Genomic DNA, 22291 nt, shown 5'->3' with positions numbered 1-22291 from the left:
TTAAAACAGAAAAAAGAGAAAACCTTTGTGGGCACACTATCAGCACCTCCATTGACAATAATATTCAGACTTCTTTCATCAGCTTAGTTAATATTGGAGATATGGTAACACTGTTTCCTTTCTATAAAAGTGTAATAAAGAACCACTTGGATTGTCTGTCTTTTCTGGCAGATTTCCTGAGGCTCTAATCTAAGTCAGTAGGTTTCTCACAGTATATATTCCATGATTTATGCTTTATTTTACTAACTTTTGTAATTAAAAAAATATAAAAACTAATAAAAACAACAGTCATTTTGATGTTTTTTACATTATTCTTTGGTTTGTTACATTAGTTTTATGACCCTGGGAATGTGAAGTCTGTATGTAAAGACTATTTGTGTGAATGAGAAAATAATCATTATTTTTGATCAACCCTAAAAAACTTAATTTCTTAATCCAAAACGTAGTCTATCTTGTTTCTCAAAATGTGTACCGAAGCAAAAGTACCATAATCCACAGATGGAACTGAAAGATGTGATTAAAATATAGCTAAAACTAGCTCAAAGAAGCGGAATAGGCTACCATTTTACCAGCATCGGATTTTATAAGCTTTGTTGTAACAAAATGAAAACAGTAACATTTCAAGTTACCAAGAAATGCAAGGTATATACAGTTATATATCCAGCAGACAGAGACACTTGTGTGGTGCAATATAAGGTATACCAATGAGACTAATGACTCAATACCTAAAAAACTTTCATTTTTATCACTTTTATCTTGAGTCAAATCCAACCTTAAGCCTGAAGCCAATTCGTTATCATTACTCCTGCTACGTCTCTCTTTCTCTCCTTATGAACAATTCTTGCCACAGTTTAGGTTACTTTAGTCAAATGATGACTACCATCATGAGTCAGTAACTTGTGTAAAGGAATGCAACAGGGGAAGGCCCTTTTACCAAAATGATTGTACCTTGGTAAAGTGAGAGAAGAAGCAGACAACAGCACACCAGGATAAATTGTAAGAACAATTTATTTCTTGAATTCTCTAACAAGACAGTTGGTAAAATGATAGTAAAATGCCCTGTTCTATACACAGTGAATACTAGCCCACTTAAAATAACCAGACTGAGCAACAACAACAAACCATGAAAACATGCACTAATGCTCATTAAATTCAGCTCAGTCAAAAAAAGAAACAGTTCACCTCACACACATATCAACATATATGACACAACAACAAAGTAAACAAAATATGATTCTTTTTGTTCTCTCTTCTGAGTGTTTGTCGATGATGTCACTGAAGACATGGTGTTTCCTGCCCATTACTACATTATAGAAGGAATCTCACCTCAATACGCATTATAAGTAAATACAAAAGTAATGTAAGCCACAAAAATAAACAAACAAGCAACCATAGGATCAAAAAGCAAACATAAGGTAGGCAGCATAAATCAAGCGAAGACATTACATCCTGAACCAGAATTAGTTTGCTAAGACATTTCTTAAATTTTAATGGTGCAGAATGATTTAGTAATCACAAGTTTGAAACTACTTAGTAGTTACTGAGAAATTAAGAGACTTTACACACAAACTTTTTCTCTTTAAAGCAGTACCAAGGTGCACCAGGTTGATTATAACCATCAACCAGCCCATCAGGCTCCAGTCGACGTCCCAAGAAGACTTGTCCCAGACTCCCAGACTAAACTAAAGAGAACTAAAGACAATAAAAACTGGTTTGTCCCACAGCTCACTTGCTTATTCTGGAGAAGAAAACTCTGGAAGGATGGTACGTTCTGAACAAAAGCATCACCAGCTATGCAATGCATGAATATGTAAACTTTATTGATACATTTGTAATTTTTCCTCTACTTTACATCCAGATCTGTGAGCAGCTCATTGACATCAGCGTATCCGACTCCGTTGGTTAAGATCTTAGCACGAACCTTTGTCTTGATCAGATGAGGAGGCACACCCATCCGCAGAGTTTTCTTCACCAACTCACTGTTCATCATCAGCGCGTCCTCCAGCTGGTTTGTTTCCATGGGAACCTCTTGGTTCTCTGTGGAGTTGGACCTGTCGCTTGTTGCAAACAGGTCTGCCACTAGCTCCTTCATTTCAGTATAATTTGCTCCGTGGGTTTGAACCCTGCGCTGGACTTTCCCAAGGACCAGGTGAGGAGGGAGGTTCATCCTCAGCGCCTCACGGACAATCATTGAGTTTTCTGGATAGTTTCCAGGGAGGACGTTACACTGCCTAGAAAACATGGTGTTGATAATGATGATGACAGCAGCACTGCTAGAGGCAACAACTGTTGTAGACCCAAGACTTAAATCAAGCAAACAACGTTAAGTGAGCTAACAAGATATTCTTCAGCGCTCCTGTATCAATTCTCAGTGTCTGAACTCTTGGAGCAACATTACACCCAAAGCTTGATGGACCTTTAATTTCTATTTGCTCTTATTTCATGTTCAAACTACACAATATCAGCCAAATAACAGCCCAGACAGATGTTGGAAAAATGGGCATTGGATGCAAAAATTGATTGTTTTATCCCGTGTAGTGTATCATAGTGAACGACTGGTACGTCTCACAATGTCACGACAAATAGACTAGCGTGTCGCAGAGTACAACAACTTCCACAGCGTGTTCTGTGACGTTGACCAATAGGTGCACAGAGCGTTCTTCTGCAAAGAATTGCAAACATACTGAGGTGACAGAGGTCGAGTCACAGCAAGAATTTATCACTCTACGATCACCTAATTTGACACAGCGACCATCTCATCACACAAAAATATAGTGTAGTCTGAACCTGTCATTAAAGTACTTTTGGTAGGATTTAACAATAACAAATTTAATGGTACAGTGAAATAAAAAAGACACATTTTCAAAGTTCTTATGCTGTTTCGATGTGTTAATTTTTCAGTTATCTACTGTTTTTTTTTTTTTTACTTATATTATGTTGAACCTTGTGTGCCACAGACAGATAACTTGTGTGTAAGTAGTTATGATGACAAATTAGAAAATAATTTATATTTATTTTAAAAATGTATTTTTAAAGTGATTGACTGACTGATAACATTACTTATTGGATTTACAGTGACCATCTTTTTCATGTTTAGTTCTCTGGTTCTAGCCTGATAGGTAGAGATATTAGACAGTGTTCAAGGAGTTTTCTTACTGCTGTGTGGTGTCCAACGGCCCAGAGTGTTGTCCGAAAGAGGCAGCTAAGTGTTGGTTGTCATCCTACAGATGACAGGAAAAAAATAGTTGTCATAACCAAAGTCAGTTACTTAAGATGCAGTTCTTCTAATGGCCACCAGAACAAGGTCACTAATGCTGTGTTGCAAATCCATACTACATGCTAAATCTATACAGTATATACTACATACTACTCATCACAGTATACTGTTTTTGAAGGGATTCTCCAACAAATGAAGCCCACTACACATCTCTCACTAAATGGACGCAATGCAAAACCTCTTGCAAAGGATGTAATACCTTGACAACCAATAGATTTGAAAATATGAGCTCCCACTTTGTCCTCTGATGAAGATAAAGTGGGAGCTCACCTTTCCCAGCTGTTCCTTCGCTCATTTTTTTTGTAGTATGGATTTGGGACGAAGTGCATGCCATGCTAGCAGCTCTGTGAGGTTGAACTTCATCACGGCGGTGCTTTGAGCTAAATGCTAATGTTGACATGCTACTGTGTAATGACAATGATAACTTGCTGATATTTAGCACGTATAATGTTTACCATGTTGACCATCTTAGCTTAGTTTAGTAGTTAGCATGCTAACGTTTGTAAATTAGTACAAAACACGAAGTACAGATATTCAATCATAAAACAAAGTATTGGACAAAGTGAAATGTTGGAGCTAAATGAAAACTCATTGGATCACCAAAATCTTTACAATTAATGCTGTGGGGAACTGTGAATGTCTGTACCAAATTTCATGGCAATCCATCCAATAGCTGGTGAGACATTTCACTAAAAACCTTAAATGTCAACCTCATGGTGGCTCTGGAAGAAAAGCAGTTCTGACCCTAGTATACTACAATGTAATAACTATTACATTTACTACATCTTTTTACCTGAAAACAGATAGGAGGTTTTGCACTTTGGCCATTGAAATGTCAGTGTTACATGATAAAGACAGCAGTTGTTGCAACAGATACCAGATTGTCTTTGGTCAAAACATAAAACAGATGTAGGGTTAGTGAAGTCAACACAACCAGCGGAAATCAAATTGAAACCAGGGTCTAAGCTACCATATAAAAGACAATACCCTCCTACACTACAGGCAATGGTAGAGATAAAAACCTACAATAAGATTTATTGGCCCATCTGAAGATTTCCCACAACAACGACTTTTTGCCAAATTTGGATTTTCTTGCTTTGGTAACTGACAAAGATGGCGTCAAACATTCAATCCTCCAACTGCAGTGAATTAATATGATGATGATGCTGATGAGTGTGTGAGTCTCCTCACCATGAAAGTGATGTGCCTCAGCGTCTGCTCTGGCTGGCCAGATTTCTTGTTTGTACTGCTGCCGGTTCGCATTGCTGCCATTGAGCTGCAGAGAGAAAAAACAGACCAGTTATAGACAAGAACTGACAACCTTTGTGAAGCTTCAAGTTGTGTTGAGGGTGAATCAGAAAAGCAGCTGCTACTTTACTTTTCTACTCCACTACATTTATTTGACAGCTTTAATTACTTTTCAGATGAAGATTTGACACAATGGATAATATAACAAGCTTTTAAAAAAACAACACATTGTGAAGCGCATGTTAAGACGCTAACTAAATCATGTTTCTTTCACCTGAGAAACAGCCAAACTCTGGTCTGTGGTATCAATAAATTAAATGGAGATGTTAATAAATGCTTTTATCTCATCACGTTTGGACTACTGTAACTCTTTTTACCTGTCTTAATAAATCTTCCATACAACAAACTGTCCAAAACGCTGCTGTTAGGCTTTTAACACAATCCAACAGATGGTCACACACAACTCCTATTTTAATCTCTTTGCACTGGCTTCCAGTAAATTTTAGAATTCATTTTAAAATTTTGGTGCTCACTTATAGAGCGCTACATATCCAGGCTCCACAATACATTAGTGACCTTCTGCACCCCTACACCACTAGTCGAGCTCTTAGATCCTCCACCCAGGTGTACCTCATACACATTTTAAGACCCGGGGGGATCATGCCTTCCAGTCAGCAGCCCCTAAGCTTTGGAACACTCTTCCAATAAGCTTAAGGTCTTTGGATAATGTAGACTCCTTTAAAAAGCAGCTAAAAACCCATTTGTTCAGACAGGCATTTAAGTAGTATGTAATATTTTATCTTAATTTGTCCATTTTATCTGCTCTACTTGTGTATTTTATCTGGTGTCTTTGCTTATTATTTATTCTGATTTTATTTTATTTTATTTTATTTCACTTTATTTTATATTATTGTATTTGATTTTATCTCTTTGACTGCGAAGCACTTTGTAACTGGTGTTTGTGAAAGGTGCTATATAAATAAACTTACAAAAAGCAGTGTGTAGTCGGGGTCACATTTCACATGTCTATGAGTTGTTAACAGCTCCACCAAATAGTGATTTTTCCCTCTAAACTTCTCACATGCTTTCATTTCAATAAATTTTCAAATGATCCAATATTTCAGCAAAAATCAAAGATTAGAGAAAAAGTCCAAAAACTGAAAACAGATTTGTGTATCAGAACTTTGTTTTTTCTTCTTTCCTCTCCCATTAATCATCTCACCACCCCTCAGATTTATCTGCTGACCCTTTGGAGGGACCCAACCCCTAGGTTGGGAACCACTGGACTAAACTAGCTAACTGTATATAAAGTAGTGTAAACTAGCTCCACCTCCAGCAGCTACAACAGTAACATGCCGCTCTAACACTGATGCTTCACTATTAATAATCTAATGATGTCATATATAATAATATATCAGTCAGAGGGACCAAACCACTACTTTTACTGCAATACTTTAACTACATCAAGCTCATAATACTTATGTACTTTTACTGCAATACCTTAACTACATTAAGCTCATAATACTTATGTACTTTTACTGCAATACTTTAACTACATCAAGCTCATAATACTTATGTACTTTTACTGTAATACTTTAACTATATCAAGCTCATAATACTTATGTACTTTTACTGCAATACTTTAATTAGGGTAAACGTCCCTATTAAGCCCACCAAATCCGCTTTTCAGACATTTTTCATATATAATGCCCCAATTTAAGTGAGAACATTTTTGTTAAAATGAAAGTCTAATCTCTCATTTGAAGTGTCAACAATTCATTTATTCCAATTTCTAATGTTTTTAATGTTTAATTTGACAAAATATGGCAAAAGTCCAGTATGGGCTTAATGGGTACCTAACGTACCCTTTAAGCCCATGGGTGTTCCAAATAAGCCCACTTCATGATTTGTTGATAAATAAATATATATATTAAAAAATCTTAAGAATTCAAACTTGTTCTATTCAAATCTGTAAACTCTTAGCTCTCAATAGCTATTTTCATTTTGTCTCCACTTCATTCCTATGGCCTGTAAATGGCATTTGAAATGGGCGTGACCAGCCATTTTGCTATGTTGTCAACACAGAAAAAGCTAAACTTACAACATGTCCTCTTTGGAATGTAGCCAAAAAACTATTCATGAACAAAATTAAAACTATAGTGGAAATTATTCTCAAATACTTCATCTTTCAATATGTGTTGTCATTTTGTCTGTATCTCTATCCTATGGTGTGCTGTTGGCTTTTGAAATTGGCCAAAATTTCTGGTTCAGCCAGCTGGTTGAAAGTACGAAGATGTTTTTATGAAGATTTCTGAGGACCAACTGACTGGAAAAACAGCTTAGATTCAACACTAATGTTCTAGGGATGGTAAATGAGTCAATTTCAGGATTTACAATTAAACAATAAATTTAACTGATTTTCGAATGTTAATCACGTTTAGGCTGATAGTTTGAAAACCTTGTAAGAACACATTTTAAAACCATTCAGTTCATCGTGGAGTAACATTATAACATACAGTTCATTGTGAGGAGACATCGGTCATAACATCTTAACGCTCATTATCTCATCTTAAACTAAAACTTATCTGAAAAGTAAAGATTAGAAAAATATTGCTTATGTTAGCATAGAATATAGGGCTGTCCAGAATGAATTGACCTATTTAATATCAGTGATATTTAAATAAGGATATTAATTATCTAATTTATTGAGCTGATTCATGAGGTGAGGTTAAAATTAGGGGGGGAAATGGTTCAAAAGTCAAAAGGGACAAAATCCCCATTGAAACACAGTCAAGTGGGCTTAATAGGAGCAGGTGGGCTTAAAGGGAAAATCAGTGACTTTATGGTTAAAAGACAGAATATTTTTATTCTATGCATATGACATTAAAAAAAACTATATGAAATAAATCTATACATGGTGTGCTAACATAACATGAAGAGTATTAATTGATCATGCTGAGAAATAATTAGTTATACTCATTTATATCCACCCCAAACAGTGTGATTTTTTTTGGTAGCGTACCCTTTAAGCCCACCAGATAAAAATGTTAATTAAAAAATAAATAAAGATAAACATACACATTTATTATCTATTTAACAGTATAATAATATGAACTGCATACAAAAATGTAAACTATACATACTTATCATGCTTTATGTCATTGCAATGAACCATACTATGCAGCTACTCTATTGATGCAGCATGTGGTCTGTTTGCTCGCATGCTAAAACTCATATTTTGATTTCAAAAGAAACAATATTTCTGATTCAAGTAATATTCTAACATATGTCTTATTCAAATCATTAATTTTTGATAATAATTTTATTATTATATAATTTTGATAACAATTGAGTATTTACCAAAAATAGGAGTAGAAATATGCAAAAAATGTTATTTTCTGAGGGTACCAAAATCACCAAAGTTTTCTTGCAACTTCTTTTGGGATCAGCAGGCACATGTCACACATATGCTTCGATAACTCAATATTGACAAATCTGATTGACTTACAATAAAAAGTGTCATTTATGTAACAAGCAGCTTCATGGGAAGAAACATCAAACAGAAAAAAATTATGATGTGTTTTTTTTAAATTTGACTCAGAAGTTGCAAGTGGGCTTATATGGTACGTGGGCTTAATAGGGACGTTTACCCTACATCAAGCTCATAATACTTATGTACTTTTACTGCAATACTTTAACTACATCAAGCTCATAATACTTATGTACTTTTACTGCAATACTTTAACTACATCAAGCTCATAATACTTATGTACTTTTACTGTAATACTTAAACTACATCAGGCTCATAATACTTATGTACTTTTACTGCAATACTTTAACTACATCAAGCTCATAATACTTATGTACTTTTACTGTAGTAGGGTTTTTCATGCAGGACTTTAACTTGTGTATTTTATTATTGGAGTATTTTTACTTTGCTCTCCTGGATCTTTGTAAGTAAAGGATCTGAATACTTCTTCTACCACTGAATGAATGACAGCAACCAAAAACAGTTTTTAATGTATATACAGACATAAGATTATTGTATTAAGACAGACTTGTAAAAATGTGAACATATCTTTTAATAACCTCCTTCCAAAACTCTTTTACTTAAGTGCACCCCCACAAACGATGGATGAGTTCTGAGGTGAATCTATTGCTCAAAATCTATAAAATTAACCTCAGCAATGGCAAACATGACGGCATCAGATGAAGTTCTCTTACCTGTAACAGTAGATGTGTCTGTCAGTTGATAAATGTGTGAAGTGCAGAAACACTGCAGCTGAACAGAAGTTCTGTTCTCATTATGACATCATCATGACAAACAGAACATTCTGCAACATAAGATGATATATATGAATCAGAGATGTGAAGAGACACGAAGACCTGATGTTAAAACCCAATTTCTAAGCTTGTGATAAACATGATGACACATCACAGAAGTCACACTAAAAACCAGTGTGGAAAATAACAACAGTCATTTATTACTTTATTTTAGATACCTGCTGCCAGATTTCTTTTGAAAAAACAGTTTTTAATCTCAGTATCTATCTATCTATCTATCTATCCATCTATCAAACATATTATATGACCTGTGTTCTGTTTTGTTGGGGAGGTCAATGCATAACTGTTCTTTTTTTCAACTTCCTGTAGTTACTGTTGTCTGTATTGTCTAAAATTGTCTAAAACTGTATGCTGTAACATTGAAGTTTCACTTAATTAGACGTTTGGTAGAAGTGTCCACATACTTTTAGCCATGTAGTGTAGCAGTAGAGCTCAGCGCCACCGTTATCATCACTGTCACTTTGGTGTTTCCCTCGACAGATATCAGGATTTACTAAGTTGTAGGATGAAATACTGTAGGACTTTCTTACAATTTAACCGGCTAACATTAATTTTGACATTTAGATTTTAACGGACATTAATACTGTCGTCTTAGTTGGGCGAGGAACGGCTCTCTTTGTGATCTGTGTGTGTGTGTGTGTGTGTGTGTCCATAGTATCGGATGTAGAGGAGTGTTTGTGTGCATGCAGCCGTGCATAAACTGGCCAGCTAATGTGGAAGGGGAGGCTAGATGTCATGGATCAGGAGTGAACACACACACACACACACACACACAGAGAGAAACAAAGCATAAAGCAGACTGGAGGTGGCTGCAGTCAGAAATCAGCAGGTCTGTAGACGCATAGACAGCAGTCGTACTTTTACTTTCTTCTACTGTATCTGTTAATAGGTGAAGAGGTGGTGAGTTTCATAATAATCCTCTTAACAGTATTCACGGTAACAGCAGAAGTTTCTTCCGCTGATTCCTACATGACTGTATCCAAGGTAAGACAACATGCTTTTATTAGTCACACTTTTGTTATCCAAATCTTTATTTATTATTCTTCCGTACGTTTTTTGAAAGCTTTCAACTCCTCCATACTTTGAGCGACAGAAACCATTCAAATATCAAAATGTTCAGCTCTTTAAGGACATTCAGGCTATGACTTTTCAGCTTTCTAGAATATTCCAGTGATTTTATATAATTTTTTAGAATATTAAAATTTATAATGGGAAGTCTATGGGAGGAATGTTTGAAAGCTAATATCTCAAAAATTAAAAGTGCTAAACTGTTTATATTTGACGTACAGGTGTCCCATGTTGAAGTGCTAAATACATTAAAACATTGTACCAATAGCGCCACCATGTGGTCAGTTATTACATGTTTAGCCTTTTGGCTAATAACTCATGAACCGTAAGACCTATCAAAAAAATATTTTGTCAGGATGTTCCTTGGATGATGCTGAGTAGACTGATATAGGCCACGCCCATTTGCGCCCTAAAATATTCCCGCCATTTTGTTTTTTTTAATAAACATATGTTTTGCTTCTGTTGGCACATATTTCATCCAATCTTCACCAAATTTGGCACATACCATATTTAGAGGATCCCGAACACAACTTATTCATTTTTTTTCAGATATCACTTACGGTTTGTCTGTTATTGGTTAGCAAACTTTTGAAGGCGTGGCCTAATGCACTTAATGGTCAATAACTCCTCAATACTGACTCGGATTGTGACCAAATTTGGAAACGTCGTACACAAGGTGACCTTACAGACGTGTGTAACATTTCATAAAGTTCTGCCCAAAGGGGGCGCTAAAGTAACCTTATAACATGATATTTAAGCAATTCTGTTGTCTTTAATGAAATGAAACTTGGTACACAGGTCTTCCATGAGAATCTGCGCAACATACTGAATCATGGCACCAAAAGCCCCACCTTGTGGTCATAAACAAAACACCGCCATACTACTTATTAACTGCTAAATCTCTTAAATGTAACATGCCATGGTAATCGAATTCTATTTGTACAGATGGGGATCCTGAACAAGTGTTTAGTATTTTCAGCAATGCTTTGCGATTCCTTCCAGTTTTCAGCATTCACACGCATTTGCCGCAGGAAATGCATTTCTAGTCTATTTTATATGTAGTTTTTTGGGGACATTTTATGTCTTTATTAAAGGTGCAGTGTGTAGAATTTAGTGTCATCTAGTGGCAGAAATATAATATTCATAAGTATGTTTTAATTAGTGTATAATCACCTGAAAATAAGAATTATCGTGTTTTCGTTACCTTAGAATGAGCCCTTTATATCTACATAGGGAGCAGGTCTTCTTCCACGGAGGCCGCCATGTTTCTACAGTAGACCCAGAACAGAAAAACCAAACACTGACTCTAGAAAGGGCCCGTTTTAGGATACTGTTTTGAAACCATTTCAATTTTTTTGATGACAGCACATAATAACACCTGTTATCCTCCCGGGTCAAAATTGACCCAAGAGGACAACAGGAGGGTTAAGTGAAAAAGGAGCGTCTGGGACATTTCAGTTGATAGCAAGAGTTAAATATCATCAAGAAGTTGTACTTGAGCTCTCATAAAATCATGATACATGTCACTCAGTTTACGCTGAACAATCCTCAAACTGTCAAAGTTGGAGTCAAACGTCTGTGTGGTTTGATTTCATCATGAAATAAGACATGAATGCAACCTGGACAGTCCTGGACTATCAAATTAGCTAATTGGAGAGGATGAATAATGTTGGTGAGCACATCTGGATCACCAACCGAATCTAAATGCCTGATTCTTAAAGTGGGAGTTTGTTGGTGGAGGTAATAATTTAACCCTTTACTAGATCAAATATTGTGCAAAAATGGCCCTTTGTATATATATTTTTAAATGTTTTCTGAATCTCTTTTTGAATAACTGTCATGATTAAGTTTACACACAGTGAAGAAATCAGCTTTTTCTGACTGAAAATAATCTCTTAACCTGAAAAAATTGAAAAATTGGTGTTACTGAAACCAATTTTCAGCAGTAAATGGGGAAGTTTTTCCACAACACTTCCCTCACCTCCTTTCCTTTCTTTCCCTCTCCTCTCTTCTTCTCTACTTTCCGCCCACCTCTCTTCATGTTTTTCTTCTTCTCCTCTCATTCTATAGTAAGCTGATCTTCTCCAGCCACAGTAAAGGTCAAAGGTCAGGAGGAATTTGTAACCACAGGAAGTTTGTATGTAACTTCTGAATATTTGATGAGACAAGAAAAACTGTTCTGGATGATGGATTTATCAGGTTGTATGTATGTGTGTGTGTGTGTGTGTGTGTGTGTGTGTGTAGTGATGAATGATTAAAAAGTTCAGTTATTGAAGATTTATTATTGATAAGATTATCAAAGCCAATAATGACAGCTGATTGAATTATTGATAAGACCTGATAATGCCGCTGCTGAAGTTCCACAACACTATTATCAGATTAGGTTGGACTATGACACACACACACACACACACACACACACACACACACGCACACTGATAAAACCACCCAGGTTTCCTCCCCTTGTACTTCCTGTCCTTCAGATGTCGTGGCGTTCGTCCTTTCGCTGCTCAAAGTTTCGTCACGTCTTCGGGAAGCCGGCCACCAAGGAGCACAGCTACGACGGGGTGCCGATCACACGCAGCGTCCACGACAACCACCACTGCTCAGCCAACCCCTGCTTCATCGCCGTGGTGACCGAGTGCGCCGGAGGAGGGTCCTTTTTGGTCCTGCCCATCCATCATGTGTGTAGTCAAAGACATGTTTGAACAGATACAAATACTCAACTAATAATTTGAGTCTAATATTGTTTTTCCACTAAATTACCTCCTTGAAATCCTTAAAATGACATCTCCTCGTTCTCCTTCATTTAAAACTTCTGAATCTGCATTTTTTATTATTATTATTATTATTATCAAAAGTGTAACTTCTAGACACAATATGTCTCCTGCTGCACTGGAGCCTTCAAGTTTCCACATAACACTTATGTAATTGGAATACTTACTCACAACTCGCTCCAAATTAGTTATGTGCCATAAATGTCTGCTTATACATTTGTCACTTACATCAGATGAACGGGAGCAGCCTTCCGTGTGCACATGAAACTTTGAAGCTCAAACATAATTCTGAAACTGAACTTTTAGTGGGAACTTTCAGCATTAGAAGTGAAATCTGATGTTGTAATGTGACCGGTTGACACCAAGTACACACACAGAAAGTCATAAATACAGTGAAGAAATAAGTAATATCCAAGAAAAGGTCATTAATATACTTAGAAATTAATTCTAAACTATTACACTTATAAATTATATATGATATGTAATTTCTTTAATTTTCTGCCCTTTTATAGTTTATTATTTGTTCTTGACAACAGTTTGCCAACAAAATAAACCACAATCCATGTCCTTTTGTTCAGGCTTTCATAATCTTTGTAGAAAAGTCTCCATCTTCATCTGTGGTAGGCTTGTCATGACTTGTTTCAGCCTTTGAGTCCATTGTATGGTGAGAGTGCTTTCATCTGGTTTATGGTTATCATGTCAAGAGTCTTTTTGCTGCCCTCCAGTGGTTAAAAGTCTTAATTGTAATTTGGTACTAGTTATAAGGAAAATAGTAGTTTCCTTATGAGAAAATCTATATTTAAACCCAAGTAAATGTTTATAGTGTTGGAAAATGTGTTTTTCATGTACAGTATGTGAATTCTATTCTTGCCTGTAGACAAATTGGACATTTTTGCATGTTCAGCTGACTAAAAGCTTCTCTAGGTTACATAAGCAATAATGGTTTTTCAGAGTGACCTAAGCAGTAAAAATGGTTTCATGCTGTCTCTCTCAGACAGGCAGAGTTGATCCTCAGCACCCGAGGGTGTGCGGTCACAGCAGCAGAGTCCTGGACGTTAAGTGGAACCCGTTTGACGATCACTGCATTGCTTCGTGCTCAGAGGACTGCACTGTACGCACTGTCTCCTTCATGTTTTCCCTCTGTGTGTGTGTGTGTGTGTGTGTGTGTGTGTGTGTGCTGACATTAATGTTCGGGTGTTTTAGCTGAAACTCTTTTAGGTTTTTGATTTAAGGTTTTGATTCAATCTTTCAAAGAGCAGTTTGAGGGTTAAAACTTGGCCTAAGGTCAACTTTGACCCGAGAGGACAACAGGTGTCATTATGTGCTGTCATCAAAAAAATTGAAATGGTTTCAAAACAGTATCCTGACTAAGAAATTATGATATATTTTAACTATAGTTTAGATCAGAGGAAAATATGTTGATGGATTATGGCAGACTGGTATATGTAAAAGTTTAGTCAGGATACTGTTTTAAAACCATTTCAGTTTTTTTGATGACAGCACATAATGACACCTGTTGTCCTCCCGGGTCAAAATTGACCCGAGGACAACAGGAGGGTTAAGGTTAGAATTGTCAGGGGCTAGGAAATGTATTTTGTCAATGATACAAGTATAAAGCTGCAGTGATTAGTCGATTAATCGATTAGTCAATCAACAGACAATCAGCAACTATTTTAATAATCAAATAACTGTTTCAGACATTTTTTGTGATTCATATTCAGTGGTTGCAGCTTCTCAAACGTGAGAATTTTAAGGTTTTGTATGTCATACATGATAGTAAACTGAATATCTTTGGATTTTTGATAAAACAAGACATTTGGAGATGTTGCCTTGAACTTTAAGAAATTATAATGGGCATTTTAAAGACCAAATGATTAATCGAGAGAATTATCATTAGTGAGTATAGAAGCATAGTACAAATAAGGATGTGTGTTGGTGTCCAGGTGAAGATCTGGGACATCCCAGTCTGTGGTGTCCAACAGGACCTCACCTTGGCCAGGAAGACTCTAATTGGTCACTCCAGGAGGGTAGGGCTTATTGAGTGGCATCCAACCGCTGAGAATCTACTGCTTAGCTCCGCCTACGACTACAAGGTCAGGAGCCTCATTGGTCAGTGCTACTGTCAATCTAATACATTACTTTTACTCTTATGTTGTCCTAACTGATATTTAAGACATATCAGACATTATATTATATTCCCACTTCAACTTGTATACAATATTCAGTTATGAGGCATTAATGTTTTACTTTTGCAACTCCATTGATTGTTAATTTAGCATTAAATAAAAGATGACAAAAATTAAATGTCTGAGCAGATCAGGTGAACGTATTCTGCAAAACAGCCCTGACTTTGTCTCTCTTTCTTTGGGCTCCAGGTGCTGTTGTGGGATGTGTCCCATGAAGGTGCGGTGCTCAGGTACCCGGTCCGTATGGTTTTGATGCCGATCCACCACCATTACCCGTCCGAGACGCTGCTGTTGTCTGTCAGCTTCAATAGTGATGGCAGCAGGCTGGCAGTCACATCCAAAGACAGACGGGTTCGAGTCCTGGACCCGCGGACAGGGAAGATTTTACAGGTGTGTGTTAGTGATTGAAAATTTGCACTAATGGAAAACAAAGGTTGGCTGAACCTGTTAATTGACCTTGTGTTGTCTGTGCATTTATGTATATCTCATACACACAGTATATTATGTGTTTTTTTGCTGCAGGTGTCCAGCAGTAAGTCCCACAGGGCCAGTAAGGTTTTATACATTGGAGGGTTGAAGATGCTGCTGTCTACTGGCAGCTCGCCCTGGAACCACAGACAGATTGTTCTCTGGGACCCTGTAAGACACAAACATAACACAACAGAACACGTGTACACATACGTTTTCATTGTTCTCTTTACTTTCTATTACCAGAACCTTTTTCTGAACTGTGGTCGTTACATGATGACCTTGTTCACTGTAAATTATGGTGACCGGCATCTTCTACCAAAATGTCCTCTAGAAAAACAGTTTAAACTGGACCTCTTCTTTTAAACAATCCTGAAAAGAAGATGTTTTGCGGTAAGGCATAAAACAAAGGCAGAAGCTGCCAAATTCACTGAGTAAACCTGCATGACATTTTTTGGTGAGACTGTGAGGGTCAACAATATCTCTTGGTTAATTGCTCAGCAGTCTGATTGGATGTGTGAAGCACCACTGGCAGGAATCTGAGAAGTCTGTCTTAAAACAACAGTCAGGTGTCCATATGATCAGTGAAAGAGGTTTCCCTCGCTGTAATCATTCCTCCTGTTCATACTGGATATTAAAAGATCCTTTAAATGTGCTTTCAATGTAAGTGATGGAGGCCAAAACCCACAGTGTGTCCACACAGTCATTTAAAAGTAGATGTGAAGCTTATATGAGGCTTAAGCAGTCTGAGTTAGTCATATCAAGTGCATATCTGACTCATATCTTACAGTCTTTTAGCATCAAATTACCTCTTTGTTTCCTCGGACAGTGTTTCCCTGTTGAGCTGTGGTGGAAGTATAGTGACATAAAGAGGGACTTTGGCACTAAAAAGACTGTAACGTTGAAAGATATCTACTTGATTTGACTCATTTGGACAACTGAAGCTTCATATTAGCTTCAGACAAACTTTTAAATACATTTTTGCACAATAGGAGGCTTGGGGATTTTACACTTACACAGTAAATGCATTATGGAGGGATCTTCTAATGGTCAGTATGAACAGGAGAATTGATTATGGCAAGAAAACATGCTTTCATTTGGGCACTTGACTGTTTTAAGACATCGTGAACCCGTCCTTCAACATTTGGCCCTTCATACTTGCCAAAACATGATGTTTTTGATAATGTTTATCAAGAAAATGTAGAGGATAAACTTTTGTTTGTGCCTCTCTCTTGCTCTCTATGTGTGTTTGTGTGCAGGATGACTTATCTGAGCCTCTGTACGAAGAAGATTTGGACGGGTCTGCAGGAGTTCTCTTCCCGTTCTATGACCCAGACACACATATGCTCTACCTGGCTGGAAAGGTCATACAACACACAAAAACACGCACATATTCAACATTGATAAAGGACAAACAGAAGAATTGCACTCCTTTAGTTGGTTTCCTTTGGTCTAAACAAGAGATGTGTAAACTTAAAGCTGTTGGCTTTTTTGCTCTGCGTCTGACTCCTCATACTTATAACTGCATTATGTGGCTGTTTTCTTCAGTCATATTTTTAGGCATTTTATTTTGGTTACTGATTTACCCTGATTCAAATCACATCTTTCTAACCTGGAAAACTGTGCCCAGAGTTCAAACTAACTGCCTTAGAAAATACTGTTGTGCCGTAAAATTCCTGGATCACCATTACACACAACCAACAGTAAGGAGGTCAAGGGTCACCTTAAGTGTTTAATGGTGTTTATGTGCTGTAGGGTGATGGGAACATCAGGTACTATGAGCTGAGTGCTGAGAAACCTTACATCAGCTTCCTGACGGAGTACAGGTCACTGCTGCCACAGAAAGGACTGGGTAAGATGTACAAACATACACATACACAGAGTCATAACCTCGGCTGTTCACTAATATTAATAAAAGTTGTTGGTGTGATCGTGATACATTTTAAAAACAGATAACAACATTAAAAGATGTCACTGTTTATGTCCTGATATACTTTACTTTTAAAAGACCAACTTGTTGCATCCTAATACTCAGACCTAAAAAGACCAACTTAGTACTAAACTTTAACTTCAGCAGTATTCTTATTCTAGAAAGAGCAACTTAGCCATATAAGTACTCATTCATGAAAAAGACCAGCTTTAGCTGTCTGTAGTGATACTTGTTTTAGGAAAAGACAAACTTTATAGCTAGCTGTACCAATACTCATTTGAGAAAAATACCAAGCTAGCTGTGCTAATAAATATTTTACAAAATAACAAACTCAGCTAGCTTTAATAATTCAAATTTTAGTAAAATACCAGCTTTAGCTAGATGCATAAGCCATTGTTTTTGGAAAACGATAAGCTAACTATAAGTACATAGTTTGGAAAAAAGACCAATTAAGCTAGCTGTACCAATTCTTATTCCAGAGTACTAAAAAGTGCTAATTTAAGAAAAAGAACAGCTTTAGCTATCTGTAACGATACTTATTTTAGGAAAAGACAAACTTAATATCTTTTGAGAAGACCAACTTAGCAAACTGTAACAATACTTATTTTAGAAGAACACCAAGAGTATCACATGGTTTTAGGTGTTACAAAAAGTGATTTGTCTCTTTTTTCTCAATGCTCTGCTGACTGTGACCTCTCATGTCTTTTAACCTCTTTCCACCCTTCAGGAGTGATGCCAAAGCGCGGCCTGGATGTGAGCGCCTGTGAGGTTTTTCGATTTTATCGTCTGATCGCTGTCAAAGACCTGGTGGAACCACTGTCAATGATCGTACCACGAAAAGAGGTTAAGGTTTATCATTCTCATTAATGTGTTGCATTTTACCATGATATTCAAGACAGAGAAAAACTCTGAAAGATAGAAAGTTATGTCTTTCCTTTCAGTCAGGTATTTTTCAAGAGGATCTGTACCCAATGACAGCAGGAAACCAGGCGGCCATGACAGCTCAGGAGTGGCTGTCAGGGATCAACAGAAGTCAGTAACATCTGTGTCTTTGAACGACCGACAATAACTACATGCCTCCAGTTTCTCTCAATGACCCAGTAGAAATGCCTCTTTCTCTCACTTGTGTCTTTCATCAGGCCCAGTACTGATGTCTCTGAAGCCTGGGACTAGAGTAGCCAACCCTTACCCAGAAACCCCTGCTGACAAGGGGCTAGTGAGGCAGCTGAGCTGGTTCCAGATGAGCCCAGCTGTTGGCACGGTGCCAGGATCAGACCTGGACTTTATGGAGGAGGTAGCAAATGTGTTACTATGGTTTGAACCACATCCAAACCAAACGCATACCTCATAGAAACCTTCACCGAGGCAGCCTGGTTAAGCTGCTGGTTAAAATACAGTAACATGAGGTTTGGGTGATTTGCAGTTCCTGTGGTGGATTCGCAGGTTTGTGACTAAAGTCATATCACAAGAAGTGGAAGAAGAGAATGTCTCTGATGCCTTCAAGTTTCTAATTCTACGGGTTTTTACACATGATTAGCAGCACTGAAAGGTGGGGTGCTTTGGTTGAGCAGATGTAACCGTTGGGCTTCTGCGTTGTGTTGATAAGATAAAGACGCTGCGACACCGAGATCTCTTTGTGGCTGACCTCCATATATTCTAACAGACAAATAGCAAAGCAGAACCTCCATGTAAAGTCCACCGTTCCAGCTCTTACACAAATCAAATAAATGTACATGTAAAATGGGTTATTAATAGTTTGCTGCAATTTTAAGTTTGCAGCACTCAGCTGTTAAAACAACTACTTTTAAGTGCCAGTACACTGAAATCTATATATCGACAGGCAAGAAAGACATTATAACATTGTTGGAAACAAAAATATACACAACAAACTATGAGAAATAATAGGATGGATGTGGGGTGGGGGTATTTCTGATGACCATTTAAATGTATATCCACTGGTTGGAGAGTGTTTGATTAAAACAGTTTTACATTTTAAGCATTGTTCCCTTGTTGCCGTGCATTTTCTGCAAGTGTTATGTTTTAAGAATTTAAGAATTAAGGTGGTGTTGTACAGGAACTCTTGCATGGACAGCTGTCGTCTTATTAGTTGCACATTTGAGGATATGTGAAAAACAAGGTCAACCCTAAAAAACTGAACTTTGAGAACAATCATGACACGTAAAACCAAAGTAGCCCCCAAGGTAGCACCGCCGCAAGGTCCGGCGTCTTCACTTTCTCCTTATGAAACCATATGTCACATGCAGGGAGCCAAACATAGTGATTGCACCATCATCATTGTGCCACTCTTTCATGTCACAACACAGCATATAATCATAGATGATTTGAACACAAATAAAACCTTCAGTGTGTGAAATGTGATTATACAAAAAACTCCCACCTTGCTTTCTCTCCAATAAGAGACTGATGTTTTCTCCACATCAGCAGCTCTTAATTACAGTAAACCCAGTAAAATCTGACTGTTGCTGTCAGTTCTGACTAGTTTATATAAACCGGCTGATCATCTCTCTCTCGAGGCCTTCCTCGAGGAGCAGCTGGCCTACCAAGACGCCAAATACCCGAGGGAGGTGAGCGATCTGTCGGGGTGGCAGCCAGATGAGACGCAGGCCCCGCTGTGGACGTACTGCTGCACGCCGCACTGCTGCGAACCCGCAGAGAGACCGCCACCCACAACCGAGAGCGAGGTGAGATACAGAACAGAGATATAAACTTTAGCAGGTAAAGTGAGAGGATGTGTTTCTGGGAGAACGTGAATGCTTTCTTTGGATCTTTTGGATTTTGCTATTTGAATTAGAAGACGTCTTCACTGTTAACTTGTAGGAACATTTTCCTTTTTATTACATTTGTTCATATTTTTTCACATCTAATTTGTATAATGTTGCAGTCATTGAATACAATCAAACAAAAAGCCTGTAAAAACCTGACTTGTGGCTTTAAGTGTTAACCGTGAGTTGTTTAAATCGCATGTAAATCTTCTGACCAGAAGAAGAGAAAATGGTTCATTTCTTTCAAGTTTTTATCTTTTCCAATAAAAACTTGACATTTATTAGTGGTGTTGTGGTGTGTTAAATCCATTGGTCCGTTTCCCTGCTCCGGCCAATAAATTCATTCAAGTTTTCCTCTTTATTTCAGCTCCTTCAAGCATTTTACAGACAGCAAGACGAGATTAGAGGCCTGAGAGAACAACTTCATCAGAAAGACGTTAGTATGCAACTACACTTCAGAAAAGATGAAAACTTGGATTAGAAAACATTTTGTTATCAAGCGGTAATGTTTGATTCTGTTACAAGTTAATAATCTTTGTATTTTGAGGAATTTCCAGTTTGTTCCTGTTCTGCAGGTGAGGATTGCTCAACTGGAACTAGAGATCAAAAACACCAGAAACAACATGAGGGCAACTTTCTGATTCGACCGATCTGCTCTCACCGTTGCTGTTTTCACACCGAACCAATCGAACTGCTCAACGTTTCCAACCAATAAAAGAAAGACACCACTTGATATTTTTACCTGGTTATTGTGTTTGTAAAGATTTTCAGTTACGTTCTTTGGATCACCATCAACTCCTGAACTCTGATTTCTTTAACTGATGACATAAAGTGGTTGATACGTAATGTCAACAGCACATTAAAGTGATCTACCGTCAACTGTTAAATTTAGACCAAATGGCAACAAATTTAGCAAATTAACATCTTTTCCTTCAGGGATAAAGGAATCATCAGCTCCAAGGATTTCACTAAAAAGGGTTTCAAATAAAGAACTTAACTCTTTGGGGAATTTGTTAAGTTTTATGGAAGTATATCTATTCTACCAAACTCAACAGTCTTTTATTTCCTCATTGTTTCCAGGTTTTTATGGTCAAACCAGAGCAGCAGGTTAAATTAAATTTAAGGCCGAGGTTCAAAGTGTGTAAATGTATGTGTGTGGTATTTGTGGGGTTTCCCCCTAAACGTCTGGGTTGAATCATCAGTGAAAAAAACCCCCCCGATCTCATTTGTCAATGGATGCAAGTTTGACTGACGCGAAGACGCGAGTTGAAAATGTTTCTACTTCAGCAGAAATTTGCTCATATCCTGAACTTTGAGTCAAATTCATAAACGTTCCAGCACGTCGGCTGTTTGGGCCGGAGGTAAACACTGTGCTGATCACATAACGAGGACATCTGCTTCACACTCTGGCAAAATTGGTGGCAAAATTGACACAAAGTCAACGAAAAGAAAGACACGATTAGATGCAAATTAGCCCGAGGCAGCGTGAACTGACGCAAAGATTGAGCCAACAAAATGTGAACATTTCCTGGAGCTCAGTGCATCTACTTAATAAACATACAGACTGGAGGGAAATAAGTTTGTGGTGAGTTCTGAGTTCAGTCACAAGCTGAGCTGAACACAAACACAGCTGGTAGCTCACAACAGTACGTCGACTGTTTGGAGGCAAATAAACACAAACGATCCAGCAGTCAAATTCATGCAAATTACCCGAGGCAAAAGGTTTCTCATTCAGGACACACCTTCACAGGTAAGACCTGAGATAACATACTTTGTAGGAGTGGAACAGCTGGACTGTAGTGAAGTCTAACTGGAAAGCAGCCGATAACATACATGAAGGGCAAAATATTAGGAACAACACCTCAATAACGTAACTTCTTGGATATTCAAAGCCTCATGAAACTTTATAACCACAAACTAGAGACACGGGACATTTAGAGGATTTATGGTTCTCCTAGATATAATGACAATAAGGTGTTTCTGAGCAATTTCTAGAACAGAAGCGCTCGTCATCCAATCACTGAAAAACGCAATTCTTACAGAAATCTCCAAATGTCAAAAGTTTTTGATACCAAATCACAGCATGAATTTTTCTATGGTTCCTCAAGGTCTTGGTGTATCAATGTGGTATTTTGAGGGATTTTTTGACCATGTTTATCAATTTTCGAGTGATCAAAAATTAATTAATTTTTCACCAAATCTGTGTAACA

General features: G+C 37.4%; 2 protein-coding genes across 3 annotated transcripts; one reads left to right on the top strand and one right to left on the bottom strand.

Annotated features, from left to right (window-relative positions):
• Positions 1-1037: 1037 nt before the first annotated feature.
• Positions 1038-8857, bottom strand: LOC121889776 (baculoviral IAP repeat-containing protein 3-like). 2 transcript variants are annotated; one of them, XM_042402012.1, is made up of 4 exons: positions 8750-8857; positions 4469-4553; positions 3157-3221; positions 1038-2231 (listed from the first exon to the last, which is right to left on the bottom strand). In XM_042402012.1, exons 2-4 carry the CDS (start codon positions 4547-4549, stop codon positions 1844-1846), a joined length of 534 nt encoding a protein of 177 aa, XP_042257946.1. In that variant the 5' UTR covers positions 4550-4553; positions 8750-8857; the 3' UTR covers positions 1038-1843. The 2 variants fall into 2 exon arrangements, with proteins under 2 accessions (XP_042257946.1, XP_042257947.1); XM_042402013.1 differs by lacking the exon at positions 8750-8857 and adding an exon at positions 4903-5149.
• Positions 8858-12316: 3459 nt separating this feature from the next.
• LOC121889654 (coronin-2B-like) lies at positions 12317-20814 on the top strand. Its single transcript, XM_042401805.1, has 13 exons — positions 12317-12621; positions 13709-13825; positions 14658-14807; positions 15090-15290; positions 15423-15539; positions 16628-16732; positions 17124-17220; positions 18026-18141; positions 18240-18330; positions 18438-18592; positions 19833-20000; positions 20449-20517; positions 20657-20814. Exons 1-13 carry the CDS (start codon positions 12421-12423, stop codon positions 20720-20722), a joined length of 1653 nt encoding a protein of 550 aa, XP_042257739.1. The 5' UTR covers positions 12317-12420; the 3' UTR covers positions 20723-20814.
• The last annotated feature ends 1477 nt before the right edge of the window (positions 20815-22291 follow it).

The sequence above is a fragment of the Thunnus maccoyii genome, chromosome 22 (genome assembly GCF_910596095.1).
Source record: "Thunnus maccoyii chromosome 22, fThuMac1.1, whole genome shotgun sequence".
NCBI classification, from domain to species: Eukaryota; Metazoa; Chordata; class Actinopteri; order Scombriformes; family Scombridae; genus Thunnus; species Thunnus maccoyii.
This window is presented reverse-complemented; position numbering and strand designations above follow the sequence as displayed.

Excerpts from the sequence above, each read along its gene's own strand:
- LOC121889776 (XM_042402012.1), bottom strand. The coding sequence starts at position 4,549 with ATGGCAGCAATGCGAACCGGCAGCAGTACAAACAAGAAATCTGGCCAG. Across the intron at positions 3,222-4,468 it reads TGAGGCACATCACTTTCATG|GATGACAACCAACACTTAGC; the intron begins GTGAGGAGACTC and ends TGTCATCTGTAG. Across the intron at positions 2,232-3,156 it reads CCGTTGGACACCACACAGCA|GCAGTGTAACGTCCTCCCTG; the intron begins GTAAGAAAACTC and ends CATGTTTTCTAG.
- LOC121889654 (XM_042401805.1), top strand. The coding sequence starts at position 12,421 with ATGTCGTGGCGTTCGTCCTTTCGCTGCTCAAAGTTTCGTCACGTCTTC. Across the intron at positions 12,622-13,708 it reads TGGTCCTGCCCATCCATCAT|ACAGGCAGAGTTGATCCTCA; the intron begins GTGTGTAGTCAA and ends TGTCTCTCTCAG. Across the intron at positions 17,221-18,025 it reads GCTGCCACAGAAAGGACTGG|GAGTGATGCCAAAGCGCGGC; the intron begins GTAAGATGTACA and ends TCCACCCTTCAG.